We start from the raw sequence: 26387 nt of genomic DNA on the forward strand, positions 1-26387 counted from the left end.
AAGGGTCTAGGCCCGAAACGTCAGCCTTCCTGCTCCTACGATGCTGCTTGGCCTGCTGTGTTCATCCAGCTCTACACCTTGTTATCTCAATGTTAACTCTGTTTTCTTTTCATAAACACTGCCAAGCCTGTTGAATTTCTCTAGAAATTTTTGTTTTTGTTGTTTCAGATCTCCAATATCTGCAGTTCTTTGTTTTATTGTAAGCATTTTTAAAGTCCTTCATTGGCCTCAAATAGTGTTAAAGTCAAACAAAGACCAGCAAACATAATAAGTTTATGTAAACTATGTTGATGAAGAAAGAAATCGGTATCTGTTTGTTTGAAGCTTTGGACCTCAATGCAGTAAGCTGATTATTTACTCCTGGGATTTTGCTTAAGCTATCATTGGCAGTGTGTGAATGCATCTCTGTCAATTGCTTCTTCTGTTTTTTCCTCTTGTAAGGTTGAACTTGACTTCTGGTTAACAACTCCCTGCTTTAAAAATCACTTACCCTATACTCAAAAATTTTCAGATATTGGTGCTGAGATTGTACATGGAAAATTCAAAAGGCTGCTAATGGATTTGTTTTTCCCCTACAGTGCAGGGTCTTCTAATCTTTGCAGAGCTTATTTCTGCAGTGAAAAGGACATTGGCTCGGCTCCTTGTGATAATTGTAAGCTTGGGATATGGAATAGTTAAGTAAGTATTTACCCAAATGAGCTTCTGTATAAATTGCTTTGAAAACTTAAGTGGATTGGTGGGAAGTTGGTATAAATTTACTAGAACGATACTTGGACTCTTAAGGGTTGGGTTATGATGTCTGACTACACAAACTAGCATTGTATTCCCTGGGATTTAGAAGTACGAGCAATGATTTGATCAGAAGTTTCAAGATATGAAGGGGAACAAATCTGGTAGATGGCGAGAATTTTTTGTTTGGAGTCTAGATTAGCAACATAGTCAAAATATTAGAACCAGACCGGTCAATAAGTAAATTAGGAAACACCTCTTTAAAGGCATGTATGTGGAGTTAGGCCACAGATCAACTGTGATCTTTCTAAATGGCAGAATAGGCTTGAGGAGTTGAATGGCCTACTCCTGTTCTAATGGGGAGGGGCATAGATGTATCAGACTTTTCTTAATATGGTATTTAATAATAGATCAGTTGCCAATTTTAAAACTGATTACAGACTTCTGTTAGCTAAAACTCCTAAGAGAGATGGACAAGAGGTGGTATATGGAAGCCGAAAGAACTGCGGATGCTGAAATCAGGAACAAAAACGGAAGTTGCTGGAAAAGCTCAGCAGGTCTGAAATTATCTCTGAAGAAAAATCAGAGTTAATGTTTTGGATCTGGTGACCCTTCCTCAGATCTGAGTAAGGGTCAGCAGACCGGAGGTGGTATGTGGAGTTGGGTGGCAGAATAGCCATGATGTTATTGAATGCAGCTGATCGTTTTTGAAAGACTAGATGGCCTACTCATTTTCCTCAAAGACTGAAACAGTTCATTGTTAAAAGGAAGTATAATTGAAGTGCATCTCTTAACTATTGTATCACTTATACAGACCTCGATTGGGCACAGTAATGCACAGAGTAATTGGTTTGGGAGCACTCTACCTGGTTTTTGCATCTGTCGAAGGAGTCTTGAGAATTACAGGGGTAAAGTCAACCAATTATTTTTTAGTTAGAATTTTTCTTTTTACTATCTCCACGCAAATAGAGAAGTGGTTGTATGATTCACTCAAACCTTCTCTTTTGACCTGTTTTTCTCATTTTAAATGTTCTAAATTTATATAAACACATTTTATGTTGAAATGGGGACCTTAAGTTTAAATGAAGTATAAGATGAAAGCGGAGTGCAGTTTAAAAATAATGTACGTGTTACTAATCAGTATTAGAACCACCTGGATTGTGTACAAATACCTTCAACAACCCATTTATGATTTTATTTTAAGTGATCTTTTTTTTGTTTTTAGTAATGTGAAGAATTTTCCAAACAATTTTGCTTGGATCAAAAATACTTGAATTTTTAAAAAAATTCAAACTAAATGCACTAACTTACTATAGAGCCCCAGTCAAAAAGACAAATGCAATGCTGAACTATACATCTAAATTATTGAGGGAAGCAAGCTGCCTAGTTATCTAGTCAGATTGAATGTTTCATACTGTATCCAGTTCTAGTCACTCAGTCACAAAACTGGTATTTAAATTCTTAGATACTTTAAGAAGGCCCAATTAGCTTTCCAATTTTAAAAATAAACAATTTAAGAAATAGCCTCAGAGATACAGAATGCATTAAATAGAAAAGGTAGATTTGAAGTGAAGGTGAAAATCTTGGAATCATTTAAACTCTTGAATGTGGAATGGATTTCTGGAGGGCTTTTGTTTTGGAATGTTGAGTTGATGGCCTTCCAGATCTGTTAATATTTTTCACTTTTTCAAATGCTGATCCCTCCTTAATTAATAATATAATGTCCCAAGCCTGTGTTGCATTGTTCTATGGTGCAGCACTAACCGCAGCAACATGGGGAGGCAATAGCCTAGTGGTATTATTGCTGGACTGTTATTCTAGAGACCCAGGTTTGAATCCCACCACGGCAGATGATGGAATTTGAATTCAATAAATATCTGGAATTAAGAATCTAATGATGACCATGAATCCATTGTGAGAAAAACCCATCTGGCTCAATAATGTCCTTCGGGGAAGGGAACTGCTATCGTCACAGTGACTCCAGACCCACCAGCAGTGTGGTTGACTCTTAACTGCCTTCTGGACAATTAGGGATAGGCAATAAATTCTGGCCTAGCCAGCAATGCCCTCAGCTTGTGAATGAATTAAAAACAAAAAGAAAAACATTTAAGTTGAAGTTGCTGTATCCTTGTGGATATTGTTTCTGATCTGTTTAATTGTGATCAGAGTTTATTTCTGTCATCTAAACTGCGGACATTAATCTCCTGTCTCTTATCATTTAAAGTTGAATTTGCTTGTCCAGCATTTAGACTGATCTATTTTATCCTATCGAAACTAATTCTAAGAAAATCTAACGTCTACTTTCTTTAATACTGCAGGATCGAAGAAGTGTGCCAGTTTTGGTGGCTGACATAGCTTTAGCATTAATTGACTCCTGTTTTGTGTGGTTCATATCCTTCAAAAACTTCTTGTGTTCTCTTGAAATGCATTGATCTTAAAATGAATGGTTCTTGCGAAAAGCATTATAGACAGAACTTCGAACTTCCATATTGCTATAAAATGGGGGATATCAGCTTCGCTCTCTGTTCCTATGCTTGTTCCTTCTCATGGTGCAGTCAGTGTAGTGGTTGGCTCATTCAGTATTGCCAGTTGACTCTCCCTACTAAAGTTGAAAGTTCAGTCCTGAGAGATCTCTATTTTAGCTAATGTATTTTACTGCTGTGACAGAATTAACCCTTGCCCTGCTATCAGTTTCTGCTGTGATTTCAGGTCCACCAGCGGCACTTGCCGTTTATTTCTGTTGCAGTGCTGGAGTTTAACGATAATGGTGCAGCGGCATTGTTGCTCTGCTACTGAATGAGCAACCTGGCCTCATTAATTGAAGAATGTAATGTTCAGTCCCACCATGGCGGTGTGAGAATTTCACTTTGGTTAAATAAATCTGGAATGATAAAGCTGGCATCTAAAATGATGTCCTTGAAGCTAAGATATTGCCATAAAAATGGTTGACTAATGTCCTTTTAAATATCCCTGCCTAGTTTGGCCTGTGTGACTCTAGACCTGCCTGAGGACCATTTGATTCCTAACTACTTTCTGAACTGACCTAGTAAACCACGCATCACACCGCTTCAAGCTAAAATTACCACATTGGGCTGTCTCTGTTTGAGAATGCGACTCATCACTTTCTTCAGGATAATTCAGGGTGGGAAGTGAATCCTGACCATGCAGTGATCTCCACATCCCAAAAATGAACAAAAGACAAAGCCCTTCTAAACCTATCTTCCAGTACAGAGGCTTTTCCTAATGCTGAATGCATCAATTTTGTTCCAGTCAATTCCCATTATACACAGACACCCAAGCACTTTCAATGTGTACAGTAACTATTGCTAATGATCCTTGAACCGACCATTTCAGGCATTGCAAGTTTGTGGATATTGCTTTCCTCAAAACTTGACACCTTGGTGTGTGAGACAGCCTATGTTTCATGGCGGAAGCCAAATAAAAGTAGTATTGGTAGTATTGAGAATTTTGTTCTGCCCGTGGCTTTGCATTGATTCTTTTTTAATGAGAGTAACAGATTCTAAAGTTTAATTTCTCATTCTGTAACTACCAGCCAGAAGGCTTATTATTTTTAAGAAGTTCCAGAACCTTCATTCAAACATTCCCACCATGGGAGAAGGTTCTGTTTCTTAACTCATCAGTTGGATTATTTCACAATTATGAATTTTTTGATTAATTTGTTAAAAATTATAGAATCATACAGCAAAGAAGAGGCCCTATTGCCCATCAAATCAGTACCACCAAAGCTACACTAAATTTCTTTGAACAGAATTTAGACTCCAAACGGGAAGTGAATGATGAAAATGTAGCTGTAAACGTAAATAGAAGCAGCACCAATATATAACTTTTTAGAATGACTGTTGGCCCTACAATGATAGGCAATAAATGGGAGGTGGGGCAGAACTTGAAGCAGACATCTCTATTCTACAACAATGCAAACATAGTCCACTTGTAGACTTTTTAAAACAAAATTTCTCGAGAGCAAAAGGTACTTGTGCAAGAATGATACAGCAGCAGCTTCTCCCAGTGAAAAATACAATGATCTTTCCACCAAAGTCCAATGAATACATCATACCTAAAGATTGCAGATTGTTTATTTCAGCAGCAACTGTAATTAACTTCAGATAATTTGTGTGTAAAATCACTGATAGCAGTGTTGTCTCCTGGCACAACTTAACCAATCATCTCCAGTCTGGCCAGGAATTTTGGTGTTGCAATATGCAACTACGGAGGTTTTTATTCCATCAAAAAAAAATTCAATGTACACTAAATTCCTGAATGTTTTATGACTATCAATTTTGTGAGCCTGTAGGAGTTAACCCACATGTTCGTAGCTTTTTATTTTGAAATTTGGTGACCTAATTCCCATGTGCTTTGATAGCAAAATGTTCCACTAAACAAATGCTAATTGCAGTGGATTCAGAATTTAATGTCTAACAGCAAGCTGCAATTTTTTACCAGAAGTAAGGCCAATTCTAGACATGCACAGAGCAATAAAGGATTTGATCTGACTCAAATAGTTTGTACTGCTCTCCATGACAAAGTTTAATTAAATCACAATTCAGATTGTTTTCAATGGAAGATTCTTCTCGGCAACATGATTGTTTAAAAGATCATTCATGGAATATGGGCTTCACTGACTGGGCCAGTAGTTATTACCTTTCCCTAGATGCCCTTGAGAAGATGGAATGATGATGATAAAAGGCATTTGATATATAATTTTGCTTATCAACAACCCTGGTTAGAACCTGCTATTTGATCACAGTTGTCATGCAAGTAATGACTTGGGCTTTTGTTTTTGATCGTTTACTTGTTGTATTGTTACACCCTGGGCATTCTCTCAACAAACAGATCTTGAAAGAATTCTCTCTATTGATCTGTTGTATCAGCCAGTTTTCTTGTTATTGATTGTGGACTGCTGCTTTTGTCTTTAAACTGTGCTTTCTTTCTCTCTCTAACTGGAATTGTTTAACATTTTAACTTTCTAGGGAAAGAAATCTGGTTTTGAGCTTTTGTCCAATATCCCATTGGCTTTGCTTGATTCTGGCTTGTGCTGGTGGATATCCTTTAATAATAATCATTGCTTCTGATCTCGTGCCTTAAATTCACATCTCTGTTTTACACTCTGAATCTAAACCTCATGCTAACGGCAAACTGTTTTCATTTTCTAAATTGACTGTTCAGCAAAAGTCGCTTCAATCTGCTCTGTATAAAATATATCTTTTCCTTGAAAGGCAGGGTTGAGGTAACATCTGAAACACCCAATACGATCCATTACTTGAACAAGATGCATTCTGTTCTAAAAATTATTGCTTTGGTTTCTCTTCATTTTTGTAGACACTTATGTGGAATTTGATTAAGTTGGTAATGGTGATGCTACTGTCTCTGATGGAGTGCATAATCTTGGATAACTGCAATACTGAGGAAATAGAGGATTGAGGCATCACTGCATGTATGTGCACCACCTGAACAGATGTACAAGATCCCAGGGCAGTATTTGAAGAGGAACAAGGAGTTCTCCCAGTGGACCGACCTATTTTACTGGGGGAGAATGAGCGAAACAAGATTAGCATGTTCATTCAACTTATTAGCTGTCTTGGGGACTCTGTGTAAATTGCTGTATTTACGCAAACAGGAAATCACTGCACAAAAAAAATCATTTGGATGTAAAATGGTTTGATGCACATTTGTTTTTCCCTTCTAGCAACTGATGGTTGTTTGAGAAGTAAGAAAAATATGTAACTTCTTAGTGTGCAGAATTGTTATTGGCAGTCGTTAGAAGATGATGCAGAACAATATATTTTTTTCCCAGCTTTACTAAGCTAATTTTTACTCTCTGCTACAAAGTTCCTCTGCCTGGAGGTTCGGTTACTAAAATGTTAGTAGCTTTGCTCAAGGATTCAGCATGAGACCCATGAATTATCCATCTATGGCCACTGTACATGGAGATTAAGAATGACCAGACATTTGTAAATGAATTTTAACAATAACATCACCACAGAATGAAACTGCTTGCCAGCTAACAAACTGCTTTATTTTGTGTTTTGACAGTAGTTGGGATTTGTAAAGTAACATATGTGTCAGCTGCTAAATAACACCAGTGATTCCAATTACTGGACCCAAGTCATTTGTAGCAAATCTAATATCTCTCAGCAAAAAAGTTAGATAGTTCCAAAAGAGCTGTAGAATAAAGTGCAAGTTCAATGTGTAAACTAGCCCCTTGTCTCGATTCACGTACAGCAGTATCAACCACAAGCTCCTTCTTGTTTAATTTTTTGATACCGTCTTTACCTTTGCCACTTTTATCGGAAAAAAATCCTTATTTTGTTTCAATTTGTTGCAAGTGGTTTTATTTTGTAGAAAAATGCTTTCTGCAAATGCGTTCTATACTTATAAGTTACTAATTGAACTATTTTGAATTGCTGAGAAGTTGAGACTGTGGAATGCATATATTGGTGGGTGCCTGAGTAAGCTAACTGAAAATGTTTTGGAAAACCAATTCCTTTCACTGGTATAGATTGGAAGACTCCTGCTGCTTGTGGCTAGTAGTCTGCCATTTGTTTAGTTTACAGCTATATTTATTCTTGGTCAGCAAGCCTGGGTGTTTTGCTAGATTAAACATTTTGGAACAAAACATTTTTATGTAGTGGAGCAATAGTTAACCCTAAGAAGGTGGTGGCGAGCTGTTGCCTTAAACTGCTTCAAGGTACCTTCACAATCCTGTTAGAGAGGGAGCGCCAGGATTCTGACCTGGCGAAATGGAAGGAACAGCAATGTAGTTGGCAAAGGGCTTGGATGATAACTTGGAGGTGGTAGTATTCCTATGGATCTGTTCCCCAAATCCTTCTACATGCTAGTTGTCATGGGTTTAGAAGGTGCTGTCTGGAGACCCTTGGTGAATTTTGTGGTTGGTTTGCACTGTTGCTACTGTCTTGCTACTTGCTACTGTGCACTGGTGGTGGAGGGAATGAATGCACCACATCCACAAACAATCAGAGGGGTGCTTTGTTCTGGATGGTGTTGAGCTTCTTGAGTGTTATTGGAGAAAATTTTTGTTTCATTTTATTTTCTTTTAATGCCTTTCTATTTGTCTCTTTGCTTCTCTCTATAGTGCACAGTGCCTACCTGAGAAGGGTCCATGCTTGTATTTACTTGGAAATTTCAAAGTAGTTAGGTTCAAATCTACTTAATTATTTGTCTTTTAAAAGAAGCATTAACAAAGGAGGACATAACTACATCACTGGTAAGAAAAAGACAAGCCAAGAAAGAGATGGATAATTTTGGTGAAAATTTTTTTAAAAGTTCAATTAAGGCATTCAAGAGGGCATCAGATTCATCTTTGGATAGAAATGATGTGAAGAGATGTGGGGAAAAGACAGAAGAATGACACTAGGGGATAAAACTGGTACATGTACGATGGGCTGAATGACGCCCTCCTGCACCATAACAATTCTGAGAGTTTGGAACCAAAAGAAATTAATAAAAGAACAAGTATGATAAAAGGAGGTTCAAAGAGCTCAAAAGATAAATTACTGCTAATCTAAGCCCAGCTGACAGGAGAAGTACTTCAATTGAACTTTGATACCCTAGATTAGAAAAAGAAAATATATCACGTTGTTTGTGAATGACTGGTGATAAGATTATTCTTTACTTAGTAGCTTTGGTGCCTTCTGGTTTTGTGCGAAAAACATACAATTTCTCAGGAAGCAGCAACTTTTATTTCAATTCCTTCAAGGAATGAAGGAAAAAATTTGGTAGACGAGGGAGGTGACCTATGGCCCAGAACCAGTACAATAAGGACAATTTTTAGTTTTGAAAAAAAAACTTGAGTCTGGTTTTTAAGAGCTTTTGTTTGTAAACAGATCAATTGTAATTTTCTTGGATGATAATAAATAGGAGTCTGTGTAACCCAGTGGCCCTTGACTAGGAAGCAGTACCGAGAGGATAGAAGTTAATAAAGATGTAGTGTGGCTGGCACGAACAAAGGAGAGATGCAGAAACAAGAGATCTATAAGCAAGGGACCCCATGTGTAAAATTGAACAGTGCAGAGATACAGACACCAAAAGTACACTGAAAGAGGACACACTGATTCTTCTGATAAGAAGCAAATTATCTAGGAAAATATTGATGTTACAGTGTTGCAATAGAGGAGGCAGGAACTGTTGAAGATACTGTGAAAGCCAACCAAAAAAGACTAAAATCTGGAAAGCCATTTGAATTGCTTGGAAATGCTAAATATCAGGGTGTTTCCTAGAACTAAACAGAGGTGTTAATGTTTGGCTACTTGAAAAGCCAGTTTGGAAAACTACATCATCAGGACTCAAACATAATGGAATGAGCTTTCCTAGAAATAAGCTTTATTGATGATAATTGTATTTGTGAAACTCAGCAGTGACAGCTTTAGTCTGGTATGAATAAAGAACATGTTACGGGACTGTGCAGCTACCCAATGTGACATTTGTGTATGGATGTGGGTGTTTGTAGTTGTCTGTGATGGTGAAATGCAATGAGATGATAATGTTAAATGGACCAGTAATCCAGAGGCCCGGGCTAATGCTTTAGGGACGTAGGATCTAATCTCAACATGGCAGCTGGTAGAATTTAAATTCAGTTGATTAAAGCTGGAATTGAAAACTAATTTTCGTAATGGTGACTATGAAACCACCATTGATTTCATTTTTTTAAAAATCTAGTTGACTAATGTCCTTCTGGGAAGGCAGTCTGTCAAGTTTAGACAGTCTGACTTTCATCTGACTCCAGACCTAAAGGTTGACTGTGAAAATGACCCATCAAGACACCCCATTCTACACAATTGGGGTTGGGCAACAAAAATACTTGCCTTGTCAGCGGCACTCACTTCCTGGAAGAGAAAGATGCGGCTTTGTTGTATCAGCTATTTAAAGTGAGATTTATTATTTTATTTAACCTGTTAATTCATTTTTAGTTTGCATTCGCTCTGAATGGTTGAAGGAAAAACTCCAAAAAGTAGAACCTTTGTTGGTAATTTCTTCAGTTGAGGGGGAGCTTGTTAAATTTGATTTATTTTAGGAATTGTAACAATGAATTCTGAGATTGCATTTGTCTATTTTCATATAAGTATTTTTGATGCATAGTAATATAATCCTTGTTAAAGCTGTTTTCCTTAGCTTTTGTCACATATTTGTCAGCCTCGCTCAAACAATTAAGACACTGAAATTAAGGAAAAATACAGTGAAGCTGTCACTATACAGACATTTTACCAATACATTAATTTTGGCAATTATAGGTAAGTCCTTATTTTCAGTCCGTTCAAGTTTTTCAGGCGAAGTGAGCAGTTATGGTCTCCCACTTATATTAATGAAACTATCTTAATTTTCCAGCATCAGTTGGGTTTATGGTATGGACAACGAAAAAGTTCAGATTAGCAGCATGTCAGTCAGTAAGTCATGAAAACATTTTACTTACTTATTTCTCTATTTCCCTTTTGCATGTTTTTCTGTTAGAACCTTCCAAAATATAGTGCATGTCAGGTGGAATGTATGTTTTATTGATCACACTTTCAAATTTTCATGGAGCCCACTTAAGACTTGATGTAACCAAAATCAATCTTAACAATGAACAATAGAAGTTACTAAAATAATAATCTCACTTAAGTGTTAATGCTTTCAGAAGTGGAATAAGTGCTTCAGGACTATGTCTGGCCCGCTGTTTCTTGAATATTAACATCAATGTTTGATAAACTTAACTATTTAGCTTTGAAAGTCAACTGTTCTGCCTTGCTGCTCCAAGAAAATGGGCAAATAATTCTTTTGTTAGAATTGCCATAGGAAAGAACAACTCTACAACTTTACTTTTGTATGGGTATGCTGACAAAACTATAGAGCATGTCCCTTGACATAAATCAAACTGCTAATTTCCTTGCATACAGAGATTGCTGGAAAGCAAAGATTACCAATGTTTGTTAAGCAATGGTGACTGTTGGCAGATATCCTAACTCTGGACTTGACAGATGTCCAAATGGTATACGATAGGCAATAATCAAAAATATGAACTACGGCCATTTTCAGGCATCTGAAGCAGTACAACAGTCAAATTGCTTGCTTGGTTCCAATCTACTATCTCTGTAAATACCGGGATCGCACGCTTAGTTTGTGTTTTAGCTATGTTTTTCAGGATTTGGCTTGGAAGCAGATTACATCATGCCTAACTGAGGGCAAGAAGACAAAGTTTGGGAGTCTGAAAATAAATTATATTGTTGGAATTGTAGTGCAAACAATAAAGCATCTATAGTTTAGGAAAGTTTAAAATAAACTTGAGATTGTAAGCACTTGCTAAAAAATTTGACTTACTACGGCTGGACTGCACTGAAATCTCAATTAGGGTAGAGCTTTGGTACATCTGTTAGAAATCTGTTGGCAGTTTTTTTATAATTGTGGTATTTTGTGTGTTTTAATTCAAAATTTCAATTTGTTTAAATTGATATGAAGTTTTAACCACTTTAATCTCTTCCAAAAATTACCAGGATTGGATGGAACTGTGGGTTGATGATGCTTTCTGGAGATTCCTTTTCTCTGTCATTCTCCTGGTCATAATGTTCCTTTGGAGACCATCTGCAAATAATCAGAGGTATATGTTTCTGATATCCTGTATACATTTTAGAGTATTTATTTCTTGAATTTCTGTCTTTTGCCTTTTGATTTCCTTTAGTTCTGTTGCCATTTTGTGGTTTTGGGCAAGCAATTTGTTCTAAATCTGTGCTGACCTGGTATTTAAATCTTAACACATACAAGAACACTGATTCAGAGATAGTAGGAACTGCAGATGCTGGAGAATCCGAGACAACAAGGTGCAGAGCTGGATGAACACAGCAGGCCAAGCAGCATCATAGGAGCAGAAAGGCTGACATTTCGGGCCTAGACCCTTCTTCAGAAATGGGGGAGGGGAAAGGGGTTCTGAAATAAATAGGGAGAGTGGGGAGGCGGATAGAAGATGGATAGAGGAGAGGATAGGTGGAGAGGAAACAGACAGGTCGAAGAGGCGGGGATGGAGCCAGTAAAGGTGAGTGTAGGTGGGGAGTTAGGAAGGGGATAAGTCAGTCCAGGGAGGACGGACAGGTCAAGGGGGCGGGATGACGTTAGTAGGTAGGAGATGGGGGTGCGGCTTGAGGTGGGAGGAGGGGATAGGTGGGAGGAAGAACAAGTTAGGGAGGCGGGGACGAGCTGGGCTGGTTTTGGGATGCGGTAGGGGGAGGGGAGATTTTGAAGCTTGCCTAGAAACGTCAGCCTTTCTGCTCCTATGATGCTGCTTGGCCTGCTGTGTTCATCCAGCTCTGCAAATCCATTTCAAGCCCACCGACTCCCACAGCTACCTAGAATACACCTCCTCCCACCCACCTTCCTGCAAAAATGCCATCCCCTATTCCCAATTCCTTCGCCTCCACCGCATCTGCTCCCAGGATGAGGCATTCCACTCCCGTACATCTCAGATGTCCTCGTTTTTCAAGGACCGCAACTTCCCCCTCTCAGTGGTCGAGAACACCCTCAACCGTATCTCCCACATTTCCCACAACTCATCCCTCACACCCCGTCCCCGCAATAAGCACCAAAAAAGAATCCCCCTCGTCCTCACGTACCACCCGACCAACCTCCGGATCCAACGCATCATCCTCTGACACTTCCGCCATCTGCAATCCGACCCCACCACCAATGACATCTTTCCCTCCCCACCCTTATCTGCTTTCCGGAGGGACCGCTCTCTCCGTGACTCCCTTGTCCGCTCCACACTCCCCTCCAGCCCCACCACACCTGGCACTTTTCCCTGCAACCGCAGGAAGTGCTACACCTGCCCCCATACCTCCTCCCTCGCCCCCATCCCAGGCCCAAGAAGACTTTCCACATCAAGCAGATGTTCACCTGCACATCTGCTAATGTGATATACTGCATCCGCTGTACCCGTTGTGGCCTCCTCTACATCGGGGAAACCAAGCGGAGGCTCGGGGACCGCTTTGCAGAACACCTACGCTCGGTTCGCAATAAACAACTGCACCTCCCAGCGGGAACCATTTCAACTCCCCCTCCCATTCCTCGGACGACATGTCCATCCTGGGCCTCCTGCAGTGCCACAACGATGCCACCTGAAGGTTGCAGGAACAGCAACTCATATATTCCGCTTGGGAATCCTGCAGCCTAATGGTGTCAATGTGGATTTCACAAGGTTCAAAATCTCCCCTCCCCCCATCGCATCCCAAAACCAGCCCAGCTCGTCCCCGCCTCCCTAACCTGTTCTTCCTCCCACCTATCCCCTCCTCCCACCTCAAGCTGCACCCCCATCTCCTACTTACTAACCTCATCCCGCCCCCTTGACCTGTCCGTCCTCCCTGGACTGACCTATCCCCTCCCTAACTCCCCACCTACACTCACCTTTACTGGCTCCAACACCGCCTCTTTGACCTGTCTGTTTCCTCTCCACCTATCCTTTCCTCTATCCACCTTCTATCCGCCTCCCCCTCTCTCCCTATTTATTTCAGAACCCCCTTCCCCTCCCCCATTTCTGAAGAAGGGTCTAGGCCTGAAACGTCAGCCTTTTTGCTCCTATGATGCTGCTTGGCCTGCTGTGTTCATCCAGCTCTGCACCTTGTTGTCAAGAACACTGATTCAGTTTGTTTTTTCCTTCTTGGTAATAGGGTGAAGTTAGAAAGGAAAAACAAACTTTTCCATGCTTTCAATGTGCACGGAAAAGACTAGGTTACATTTCTTAACTGATTTAGTATGTGTGTGAAAGTTGATTGAACTTCCCCACTGACTTGTTTTAATCCTATTGAGGCCTCACTGCCTGACGTGAACATTCTAGTATTCAGAGTCCTTCAGAGAATTTCTGAGCATTTCTGTATTGATGTTAATCTGAGCTGCTGGTGTTATAAACTTGCAATGCACAATTCTTCATATTTTACAATCAGCTTGCATTTGCTGTGTTATCCATTTTAACATGAAATATAAATATTTGAGATTGCTTGAGTTTTAAACTTAAATTATTTATTATACTGTTTGAAATTTGTTTGATTTAAACTAATCCTGCTGTAAAAGCTCAATGCTAAAGTTTCTAACAAATAATTTGGATTATAAACATGTCACTTAGTGACACACTAAGTTTTACACTTGGAAAAGATGTCGAATGTGATTTGTGATGTGTTGAAATACCAGCTTTTGACCAAGTTGATATAAGCAATTAACCTGGTGAGGTTAAGTTGTAATGCCTTCAGTGCCTAAGCACGTACCAGAGGTGTCACTTGAGATATATCGAGGTCACTGAAAGAAGGGAATATTTCATTTTCTGATTCTGTATTTCTCTTGGGTGTCTTTTTGACTTCAGGTACGCATTTACACCGCTTATTGATGACCCAGATGACGAAATGAATGAACTGGTTGGAACAAACTTTGGTAAATTAACATTTTACTTAATTTCTACTTTCGACTTGGTGTAAATTTACAGTAAATGAAGTGACTGTTGAATTGTGGGGACATGAAAATCCCACAACATAGCAAAATGTTAGTCATAGTTTGTAAAATAGTGTACTGCTGTGAAAAAGAAGATGCAGAGATGGATAATATTTGAATATGGACTGTATTAGGTGAATTTTCTGAACTTGATGTATGAATTGACCTTTTCTGAGAGCCCTAATTAGAATTCAAGTCTGCTTACTGTCTTTTTTGTTTCATTTACTTTTTTGTGTACCATAACAGTCTGTTCCATTCAGTCAAGACATTTTTTATTGTATGCTCTACAGCTGATGGAATAAAGGTTAGAATGTCCAAAGTGGGGATTAATGGTACAGCAAAACCAGGTTCAAATATGGTGAGTAGTATTTTTGCATGTTTTTCATGACACTGGCTCAAAAGTTGTAAACATTGAGATATAAAGTATTCATGTTGGGTGGGATTGAAATAGTGTTAAAATTGTTAAACGTTTGGTTTTCAAATGCTAAGCTATTTGTGCATGTTAATGGACTACGTTCTGCTGTCAGCAGTGGAGGAACAGGGCTTGCTGGTGAGCTTCAAGAAAGCTGTACACTAAAGTCCAGTGATCTCTCCAATCTCTTTTGCTTTTCCTGATGACAATTTAAATCTGCGCTAACTTAACGTGTGACAGCGGTGTTGGTAGTAAGCAGGTAACCAACTGACCACAGTGAAGAACTCCTAAACAGCAAACCCAAAATACAGCTTTTAAGTTAAAATTTCAGGTTGCTAAATTCTGATTGGATTGAGATAGAAACTAAGATGAAAAATATTTTCTGAAAACTTATTTTAATTTGTAAACTTTAACCAAGGAATAAAAAACTTCATGACATTACCTTGGGGTGTTTTTCAGTTATTGAAGTTAGTATACCATCTTACACCTTGTTCAATCACTGAATTGTTACAAGACTATTTGGTCCATCATGTCTGCACTGACTCTTCAAATAAGCATTATGAATTGGTATCCAACTCCTACCATCTTCCTTTTAAATCTGCATGTTGCTTCTATTCACATTGTCACTTTGAACCTACTTTTCACCGTACTTCTAGGTTCTGACTTTGTGCTGTGTGCAAATAAATTCTCACATTGCATTGCTTGTTTTGAAAATTACTTTTAAATCTTTGCCTCCTCGTTGTTGATCCTTTTTACAAGTGAGAATAGTGTCTGTCCAGACTCCTCATGATTTTTCAAAATTTCTATCAGATTTCATCTCGGCCTTCTCTCTAATAAGAATGGTTTGTACTACTTCAATTTATCTTCGTAACTGAAGTGTCTCATGCTGAAACTAGTCTTGTAAACCTCTTCTGCACTTTCTCCAGCATTTTCACATTCTTCCTGAAGTGTGGCACTAAGAATCGTTGACAGTATTCCAGCTGAGATCCAACTAGTGTCTTAAACAGGTTCAGCATGACTTCTTGTAGTCTTGAACTCTCTGCATCTATTAATAAAGCCCAAAATGTTGTATGTTTTATTAAGTCCTCTGCCTATCTGGTGTGTCACTTTTCATGACCTATGCATGGTTACACTTGGATCTCTCTATTGCAGCACACCCTTTATAATAGTACCTTCATTTAAAGTCCCTCCATTTTTTTCCATGAAAATGTATCACCTCAATTTCCGCATTAAATTTTAATTTTCCACCTAACTGTCCACTCCATCAATTTGTCAAGAACTTCTCTTGAAGTTCTGCCTCTTCCCCCACCCCCTCACAGTTGACGATGCTTCCCAGTTTTGTATTGATTGCAACTTTGATATTGACCTCTATACTAAGGGTCTAACTGGCTGTGGAATCAAGATGTAACTGGGTGTTTACTTTTTCAAATGTCTTTGTGCAGCGAGACTAACAGCATGATTGTGGATGTTTCTGTTAAGTTAATTGATTTGTCATTGATTGCAATCTAGGTGGTCAGTGGCAAACGAGAGTTGTCTAACTAGCAGACCTTGTAGAGAATCCGTGAAACTAACTTTCTGCATTATCCTGCATGTGTGTGAACTCCAAAACATACCATCCATTTCCATTAAGCAATGATGACAAACCCTGATACGTTTCATAATTTCCACAATGAAATAGTCATAGAGTCCTACAGCACAGAGGCAGGCCCTTCGGCCCAAACTAGTCCATGCCGACCAAAATGTCCATCCACGCTAACCCCATTTCATACATTCTAATATGTCCCAAGACCACCTCCACTGTGATACGGACTGTCTCCAAGATATCGCCACTAACTTCCCTGAGTTCCCAAGTCTTCATATCTTTCTCCACGGTAAAGACCGAGGAGAAATATTCATTGAGGACCTCGCCAATCTCTTGTGGTTCCACATATACATGTCCACTTTGGTTCTTGAGGAGTCCCATTCTCCCTGTAGTTATTCTTTCTCCTTTAATATACTTAAAGAATCTCTTTAGATTCATCCTAATCTTAGCCAAAGTTATCTCATGCCCCCTTTTCGCCCCCTTGATTTCCTTCTTCAGTAAGCTCCTGTATACTCCCATGGAATCCCTTGATCCCAGCTGCCTGTTCCTGAGCCGTGCCTCCTTTTTTCAAGTCAAAGCCTCAATATCTCTTGTTATCCAGGGTTCCCTATTCCTGCCAACCTTGCCCTTCATCCTCACAGGAACATAGAGACCTTGAACTCTAGCTATCACACTTTAAGGCCTCCCACTTGCTAGAGCTCCCTTTGCCTGGAAACAAACTACTCCTATCAACCCCTGCAAGCTCTTGGCGAATTTTGATAGAATTAGACTTGCCCAAATTTAGAACTTGAACCTGTGGACCAGTTTTGTCCCTCTGAATAAATAATATCCCAGTCCCACCTACCTATCCACACCCCAAGTTCATCGACCTTACCTGTCAGCCCTCTTGCATTGAGATGGATGCAATTTAATCCAACAGGTATTCCTCGCTCCCTGACCTGTCTCCTCTTCTTGCTATTTTTGATTTACGGTATCTCCTTCCAGCGTCTCACTTCCCTCCCTGCTGTTGAGGATCCCACACCCCTGCCAATTTAGTTTAAACCCTCCCTTGTAGCACTAGCAAATCTGCCTGCCAGGATATTGGTCCCCCTCCAGTTCAGGTGCAACCTGTCCCTCGTGAACAGGTAACCTCTGTCCCAGAAAAGATCCCAACAATCCAGGAATCTGAATCCCTGCCCCCTGCACCAATTCTTTAGCCACACATTCATCTGCCATATCCTGTATTCTTACACTCAGTAGCATGTGGCACTAGAAGTAATCCAGAGATTGTCACCATTGAGGTACAGGTTTTTAACTTTTTTTTCCCCTGTCTATAATCACTCTGCAGGACCTCATCCCTACTTCTAACTTTGTCATTTGTGTCAATGACTCCTGGCTGCTCACCCTCCCCCTTGAGAACGTTCTGTAGCTGCTCTGAGACATCCTGGACCCTGGCACCTGGGAAGCGAGACACCATCCTGGATTTCTGTTTGCAGCCACAGAATCTCCTGCCTGTCCCCTTAACTGTCAAGTCTCCTATCCTGTTTACCTTTGCCCTTTCCTGCTGTGCCCCAGAGCCAGTTGTAGTGCCACCGACCTGGTTACTGCTGCTTTCCCGTGAATGGTCATTTCCCCCAACAGGGCCATTATATTCAGATTACTCCCTGGCCTCTCTCCTCCTTGTCTCTGTATCCTACCTAGCTCTACAACCCTCTTAAGAGCTCAGTATTACTCCAACTGTGGCTTCCTGTTCATTCTTAATGTCCAATATTGATTGTCATGTATTCGGTCCTATTGGTTTTCAGATTTAGAATTCTCTCCCTAAAGCTCATGTTTTTTCCTTAAAGATCTCCTTTTGAAATGTCCCTTCAAGACTATTTTTGTAGCAAATGTTTAATAAACTACGCTCCTGTGATATGCCTTAGAATGCTTTGCAATGTTAAAGGCACCAAATCCACACATCATCCTGACCGCTACATCACCATTCCTCCACTGTTGCTAGATAAAAACCTAGAATTCCCTTCCTAACAGCACGATGGCACCTTCCACAAGATGAAATGCAACAGTCCAAGGAGGCAGCTCACCACCTTCTCAAGGGCCACTAGGGATGGACAACTAATGCTGGCCAAGCCAATGAATGTGCTAACCCTTGAAAGAATATCAGTGTTAATCTGAATCCTGGAATCTTGTGACACAGGAAACTGTTTTCACCCAAAGCAGCTCTTTAAGAGTTTGCTTCTCAACTGTTTCCCTATATCCCTGCCATGTATAAATTCTCAAGTATCTCCAACTCTTCCTTCAAGTGAAGTTGGGGATCAGGTAATTTGGGAGTGAAATTGAAGGTGCAGCAATCGTACATGGACTCTGGAAGTGTAAACTTAATGGACTGACAGCTTTCCTTGCTCAGTTTTGTTTTTCTCACTCTTTAAATTTGTAATGTATGATCAAAATTGACCAAAAAGGTTTTGGCAATCTATCTTGTGTTGACATAAATTGATTTTCCTTTTCTGATGCAATTGTCCCAAAATTGTACAGATTTATATACTTTTTCAGAAGTTGGTTTGATATTTGCTTTTTCTTAATAGGATGAAGATTTAAAGTGGGTGGAAGAGAACATACCTTCTGTTACAGATGTGTAATTATCAGCATTTATCAAATCTCTACGGCTATCGGGTTCAATCTAATTCAAGCTTTGAGTTTTTTTGCACTACTTTTTTTTGTGCCTACATGGCTTATCCCTTTTTTAAAAATCTTGGTAGTCAACCTTCTCCCCTGTCTCATATTGTTCTTATGTTACTAATAAATAAATATCTGTCATCTTCTCATCCTGCCGTATTACAATGTGGTGCCTAATTTAGTCATTTAGAAGCAAAGTTGTGTACTTGAACATTAGTTATTTTTATTGTTTTATATATTGTGTTAAACGTAGCTCTCAGTCAATCTTGAATAAAGACCAGAGTCTCGCAGTAGCACTTTGCTAGTTAGTTGTAGTGACTGCAGTTTTCTCTTTGAGCTGTGCACGAGTGTACTTGTGGTGAATTTACCACATAGGTCACTGTCCAGCTGAGCTCTTGCAACACAGTGTGTAAACATCTACCCAGAAAGTTAAGGTACCATGTATTGAAATAAGCAGGCTGCACAGAAGAAATAAATCAGAAGAAATTTTGGTGTTCTGCTATCGCAGTATATTGTTTGCATTATTCTAGCATGATTGCCCCCATTGGCTAATGTCACGTTTTCATTTATATTTCAGTGCACTCCCGATGTTGCTGGATTCAGATGAAGTAAGTAGACTCCATAACCATAATGCTTTGTTAATTAAACCTGGTTCACAAATGGGTTTGGCTGCTAACAGAAACATCCTTGTTCATTCCATCTCCTTCCCCAACTCTCAAAATAATGTTGTTTAATTGCCAGATGGTTTGTTGTTTACCTAGTCTGTACAGCTGAGAACTTTGCTTGGTAATTGTCATCATTATGTACTTGTATAATGCTGAGGGAGGCCAGGGTGTGCCACATGTTACAACGTTCTGTGCACATTGTAGTCTGTACAGAGTTTTGACAGCTCCATACTTCTAGGGTTTCAGTTCAGCATGCATTCAAGAACGTAGCTGAATTTCATTACTCAGATTTTCATGTGATGAATCAGGGATTCTGTGCTGTCTGATAATTATGACTTGTCAATACGTTGTGGACTGGTAGTGTTTGCAGAGGTGGCATGTGCCAGATTAATCTACCTGTTATTTTCAAGGAAAGCATGACAAAGTGACTAGAACAACAACTTGTATTTATATAGCACCTTTTAACATAATGAAACACCCAAGGTGCTTCATAGAAGCACAGCACAATAAAGTGTGATGCCGAGTCTCTCAAGGATAGATTAGTTTACAAAAAATTTTAAATGTCTTAATGGAGGAGAGTGAGGTTAAAGAGCAGCAAGGAATTGGGAGAGAATTCCACAGCTTTGATCTTTTAGTTATCTATAAAAATAGAAAGTAGACGGAGCTTTCTTTTAAATCAAAGCAGGACTAATTTTAATTTTCTTTTCTTTTGTCAAATTAGGAAATAATGACAACCAAATATGAAATGTCAAAGATGGAATGAAGTTTTGTGCAATGTGAACCTGTGTTTTACTGTGAAATTCATTTTTGAAGCTGTGACTTCTGCAATATGTGGGGTCCAAGGACGAATAAAGAAATGTTGCAGATGGCTTGAGCTGTTAAACAGGCTACCACAGATGAACTAGTATGTTTGTTTACTTTGTGTGCAATTTCACATTCAAATTTTATTTTTACTTTCATATTTGAAGTAAAAAAAATAAAAGTCCATGTAGCAGAAAATCTTAACTCTGCGCTACAAACAGACTTTGCTACAAATCCCCTTCAAATTAGTATGAGAACTCAATTTTCCATAATTCCTCATTTCCCCTTACCTCTTGAAATGAAATGCTCCCCTGTGGGTTGATGCTGATTTAGAACTTTTTCCTTAAGACATTATTCCATTAAGTTAGCCTACATAAATTGCAAGAAGTATCTTGAAATATTCTATTGACAGTTACTTAGTCTTAATTTCACACCCACCTCTGAAGCTGGTGGCGGTTTCTGGTAGCATTTACCCACAGCATACCACACAAAAATCACTTATACATGCAGTTGTCTTTCATTTTGAATATGGATATATGGATGAATATTGCTGTAAGGACATCGGTAAATATTTTCTGTAAATAAAAACAGCTGTGACCATGCTAGAAGAAAAATGGATGTTAGGAAGCACCTGCAAAGCCATATTCTACATAATCTCAATTGTACTTTCTTTTTAAATAATGAAAATAATTGATTTTGTAAATGTCTGAACTAATGAAGCAGATCTAACTAAGTGGACTTGTAAAATGTAAATTGACATTGCTCAAACATTATTGTAATACTGAATTCGTCAGTCATCTGTTAGTAACAAAACGAGTAGCCAGCTGATTTCTGAGGCCTTCAATCTTTGCTGTTGCTGAAGTAACAACACTTGCTTCTGTCAAAGTTTGCTGTTTTGGTGGAGTCAAAGCTAAACAATTCAAACATATTTTAAATTTATTTTCTTCCTACCCAACAAAGCATTGTCTTGCTTAGATAGGTACAATGCTGTTTTTTTTTAAGGTCCTCAATCCAGCTGGGTTCCTGATCAATGAAGAGGTATAAAACTGATATCCCAGGAGTGCTGGTGATTCTTTTGCTCCAGTTCTGACTCCTCTCATTTTATCTCCCTTTTTTCTTAACAAGCACTGCAGCTGAGATCAATAGTTTGCTAGGTGGACAATTGCAAACCTGACCTCCCACTATGCTACAGCACAATGTCGTACCATCAAGATATTGCTGATAACAATTTCGTTAATGGATTTTATTTACTTTTTAATTGTCTGCGTTTTGCCCAATGATTGCTGCAGTCCTTGTCTGTTTTAAAACTGTGCCCTGTGGAAGAATTACCAGTATTCAACTTCAAGGCACAATTCTATTTTTGCATCGATTTAATTGTGGTAATAGGAGTACCATTTTAAATAGCCTCTGGAGGGTATTACCGAAGGTCTTTAAAATGGGAAATTATTTTGGATAATTCTGCAATATATTTTTGTCAAACCACTAAATATGCAAATAAATGGTGACATTAATAGCAATCTATGAATATTGTAAATGAAGTAAAACATTTGTTGGAATTTTGAAATAAAAGCAAGAGATTCAAACAAACAAATAGAAAATGCTGATAATATTCAGCACATCCAGAAATGTCTGGAGAGAAACAAAAATGATGGGGGCAGGGCGGGGGTGGTGGTGATTGTATTTGGTGACTTAACACACCACTTCTACTGGCACAATAACTTGCCATGTTAAAAGCTGACAGGTGAGTTTTTGACGTATTTCAGGCTTTCACAGTGGCGTTTTGGGTCACTAGAAGCTGCTGAACTAACATCTGCAGTCAAGGTCCACCCCTCTGGTAATCTAGCAGCAGAAAAGTAAGACTTTCTTTCTTATGGAGAGGATGGTCTCCGAGCTACGCTGTTGCATACCAGGATTAGTGCATTGGAGGCCTCCATATGGCAGGCAGGTCGCTACGTTTTTCACCTGCTGGGGAATCAGGTCGTCAAGCAGTTGGTGAGTTGGGGTCTTTAAGTGGCTATTAACTGACAAGGGTCTTAATTGCTCCCCAGTTGACCTCCTCACCCAGCACCTAAGTTTGAATTCTGAAATGTTAACTTCTCCTCTCTGACTTCAGATGTTGACAGACTTGCTGAGTATTTCCACCGTTGTTTTTGTTATAAGTGCTGTGTTTTTTAAAGTTAGGTTTTAGGTGATCGCACTTTGGTAGTTGCAAGCCTTCCACAAAGAAGAGTTTTCTTTTGTTAAGGGAAATATGCACTTCCACTGCTTTCTCTTAATAGTCTTAACTTGTTTAAGATCAAATTGCATTTACAAATTCTCTGTTTCTACTGACTGCAGTCTAACGTGGTGGATCACAATTCCATGAGAGCAATAACCTGTAAAATCATGGTTTGACTCTGTATCTTTTAAATATCACTCTCTCTGAAGAGATGTCGAAAAAGTTTAGTTTTTTTTAAAAACTTCATTAAACATAATACAAGAGTACATTTGAGTTGCTTTTCTGATTTGAGAAAGTTGTTTGACTTGTTTTGGCCACGAGCACACTGATTCTCACTTCCAGCTATCATTCATGTAATTCAGTTGTACAAATTGGAAAACAATGCGATGAGAAATTGATGTAATTTAATAAGGTGTATCTGGATGAAGATTTGAAGCAATTTTCACATGATGACTGGCAAGCAGCTGTACCCATTATAGGGATCACATTTTAGTTTAGTACCTGGTGATGGGGAGCACAGTATACATACTAATCCTGTATCAAAGCCTTGCTTAAACCACATTTTTGGAGTACTGTGTACAGTCCTGGCACAAGAAAGGGTGCAGAGAAGATTACCGGGGTGATACCAGAACTGAGGTTATACATATCAGCAAAGCAAAGATAGGTTAGAACTTCTTTTCTGTCTCAAAAAGGCAGACAAGGAGTGATGTTATTGAGTCCTTTTTAAAAGAAATTGAGAGGTTTTGGATTCGAACAGAATGTTTTCTAAGGAAAAGCATCATGAGAGGCTATCAATGTACAAGTCACTAAAGAAATTAAAAACAAACTTGGGAAGAAATCAAAATGGTAAGAATGTGGAACTCATCACCAGAGAACCTGGTAGAAGTGTTGCATAGATGTAGTGGTACTGTCCTATCCTTTAAGGAGGCCCAGGTTCAAGTCTTACCTGTTCTAAAGGTGTATAGTAACATCTATGTATGGGTTGATTGGAAAATTCCTAGAAAAGAAAGGGAATGGAGTGTTGTGTTGATGGATTTTGGTGAGGAAAAGCATGGGTGGACTTCACCTTATGAAGGAGCAGCGCTCTGAACACTTGTGATTTTAAAAAAAACTTGTTGAATTATAACCTGATGTTGTGTGACTTCTGACAGTGACCTTTCTTGTTGGACTGGACACATACTACTGTAGGAGACTCTCCAACACAATCAACAACACTTTACAGCACCAGTATCCCAGTCTGTTTTTAGGTAATTTAAGTCCCCCATTCCAATACTGCATGACATCGACATTTCTCTGTAATTATCCTACAGATTTGTTCCTCTACATCCTTTCCACTAGTTAGTTGTCTATAGACTACACTGAGCAATGTAATTGTATCCTTTTATTCAGTAGCTCTGGACATATTGACTCCTTACATGAAACCTCTGAGGCGTCCTCTTTCTCTAAGATTGAAATGCCCTCCTCTGTTCCTTTTCTGACATTCCTGAATAACACGTACGTAAGAATATTTAAAATCCATTCTTGACGTAACACCGCAACATGGTAATTCTACATTACAATCTGCATTTTAACTGCCACCCTGGTTTACTACAGTCTGTGTATTTATATACAAACTAAATTGCTGTTGGAGTGATGACATGAAGTTGATGGACTGCTACTGTACTGCAACCATTTCATGACTGGACAGTTAAGTGCCTAGAAGACAAACCTGATACGAGTGGTAAGACTAAATTAGAGGAAGTGAGTGTTCAGTTTTAAGGGGTTAATTTTGTATAAAATTTAGCACTGCTTGCCTGCAATTTAACACTTTCTGAAATGTTACTGTTTCCAATCTAAAGTTTCTTAGAGACTTGAGGGCAGGGTTAATCGAGCAAATTGAGGTCCTTGTTGCAGAGCAAGTGAGATCTAATTGTGTAACTGACAACAGTTTTAGTAACTGCCTTGTAGAGGAGTGAGCTGAATCCAACTAGTTTAAATGAAAGAAGTGGACTGTCAGTCGTGCTCTGGTGCAGATTGGTAACCTGCAAGTTTGATGAAAAGGGAGTTTGGTGAGAAGGAGAGGGAGGTCCTCTTTTCCTCCATTTTCTTTCTCCATCTTCTTTCTCCGTCTTCAGTCTCGAGACTAGGACTTGAATAGCTGTGCAAGATGGGTGAGTTTTGAAAATGTTAATGAGTAACATTACAGAGGAAATGCTCTTCAAGTGGGACCAGGAGCCAACATGGGACAAGTGGCTGCCTTGGTGAGTAAGAAAAGGTGAGTATTTCCCCTGTCCAACCTTTAAAGTAAAAAAAATTGTACATTTAAAGTATAAGAAACAAGGTACGTCCCCTTGGGGTGTGTGTGTGTAATATGTATTTATTTAATATTTCTCAAACTAGAGGAAATAAATGGAGTGTAAGTCATGGGAAGGCAGCTAAGCCAGGAAATGCATTTGTGGGATTTGGAAAGTCAGGGATGTTTTCAGTATCCAGCGTAATCACTTGCACAGGGTATGTCTTCAGTTGTAGCTACAAGAAATCCACGTGTCAGATCTGGGGTGGTGGTTGGAGTCAGTGGAGTATTTCCAAGTCAGAGGTATTTGTAGACAACAAGTACAAAAAGATTATCACATCACAGGTGAACAGTGCACAGGCAGAAATAAAAAAACACCATGGAAGTAGTACAAAAGTCTCTTGGGGCCACTTCTCTTTTTTGACATTTTCTGTTTTGGATATTGATGGAGGAATGAAGTGAGAGCCAAGTCTGTGGCACTATATGTGGCTCAGCTGCATGGGATGGGAAAGAGGGGGGAAAAATATTGGGATAGCAATTGTGACAGGGGACTCTATCCTAATGGGAACGTGTACATGTTTCTGAGGCTGCGGAAGTGACACTAGGATTGTATATGACCATGTTGCTAGCATCAAGGATGTCATCGAGCAGCTAGGACATTTTCAAGGGAAAGGGAGAACAGCCAGTGATTCTGATCCATGTCAGTATTATGCCCACAGGTCAGAACCACAAAGTAGTGTAGATATTTTTCAATTCGTAATTCCATTTTTTTTATGTAGAAGAGTGACACAAGCAAAAATGGCTGCAGATGTAAATTAGATGGCTGCCTAGAAAGTGGAACTCTCAGAATATGCTACTGGAGGTGCAAGAAACTTTAAACAACAGCCCGTCAAAAGGGGAAGAAGTACATCAGAACAGACTGGACTGTGATCTCTTGTGACTGCAAAGATGATAAGACATTGGTCAACAGAAGCTTTCCCCTGCAGATGATGTGCCAAACTGCAGACACATTTTGAGATAACAAGGTGTAGAGCTGGATGAACACAGCAGGCCAATCAACATCGTAGGAGCAGGAAGGCTGACGTTTCGGGCCTAGACACTTCATCAGAAAGGCCTAGACCCTTTTCTGATGAAGGGTCGAGGCCCGAAACATCAGCCTTCCTGCTCCTATGATGCTGCTTGGCCTGCTGTGTTCATCCAGCCCTACACCTTGTTATCTCAGATTTTCCAGCATCTGCAGTTCCTACTATCTCTGCAGACACATTTTGTCTGTTTCTTATCCATTTGAAAGCCAATTTTAACTCTACTGGAGTGTGCTAGTGGTTCTTGTGTGTATCAGCCTGGGTTTAATGTTTAACATACTGTGAAGGTCACAAAGAACTAGTCCTGATCACCCTGGGTTACAGGTAAAAGGACTCTCTCTCTCATTGCAAGAAGTCAGCCTCCTAGCTGCCAGACCAAAGAAAACAGGACAACCAAAGGACAAGGACCTCCCACAAGGAGCTCGAACAGTTCATCCACTTCACTAACACCTTCCACCCCAACCTTAAGTTCACCTGGACCATCTCTGATACCTCTCT

The 26387-nt window shown here is 39.3% G+C and overlaps 1 protein-coding gene across 2 annotated transcripts in view; it reads left to right on the plus strand.

The window, feature by feature from the left end:
• The window catches only part of tmem87b (transmembrane protein 87B), a 55364-nt gene extending 32563 nt beyond the window's left edge, over nt 1-22801 (plus strand). Inside the window, exons 11-21 of one of the 2 annotated variants that reach the window (XM_048596784.1) lie at nt 579-678; nt 1544-1637; nt 3048-3119; nt 9887-9995; nt 10090-10148; nt 11232-11335; nt 14078-14145; nt 14493-14560; nt 18761-18810; nt 19429-19459; nt 20238-22801. In XM_048596784.1, the coding sequence (XP_048452741.1) occupies nt 579-678; nt 1544-1637; nt 3048-3119; nt 9887-9995; nt 10090-10148; nt 11232-11335; nt 14078-14145; nt 14493-14560; nt 18761-18810; nt 19429-19459; nt 20238-20279 (797 nt within the window). In that variant the 3' untranslated portion in view covers nt 20280-22801. Of the gene's footprint in view, nt 1-578; nt 679-1543; nt 1638-3047; nt 3120-9886; nt 9996-10089; nt 10149-11231; nt 11336-14077; nt 14146-14448; nt 14561-18760; nt 18811-19428; nt 19461-20237 lie in introns of those variants that run through there. The other variant, XR_007262084.1, reaches the window with a different exon arrangement.
• The last annotated feature ends 3586 nt before the right edge of the window (nt 22802-26387 follow it).

Source organism: Rhincodon typus, chromosome 5 (assembly GCF_021869965.1).
Source record: "Rhincodon typus isolate 14 chromosome 5, sRhiTyp1.1, whole genome shotgun sequence".
NCBI lineage: Eukaryota > Metazoa > Chordata > Chondrichthyes > Orectolobiformes > Rhincodontidae > Rhincodon > Rhincodon typus.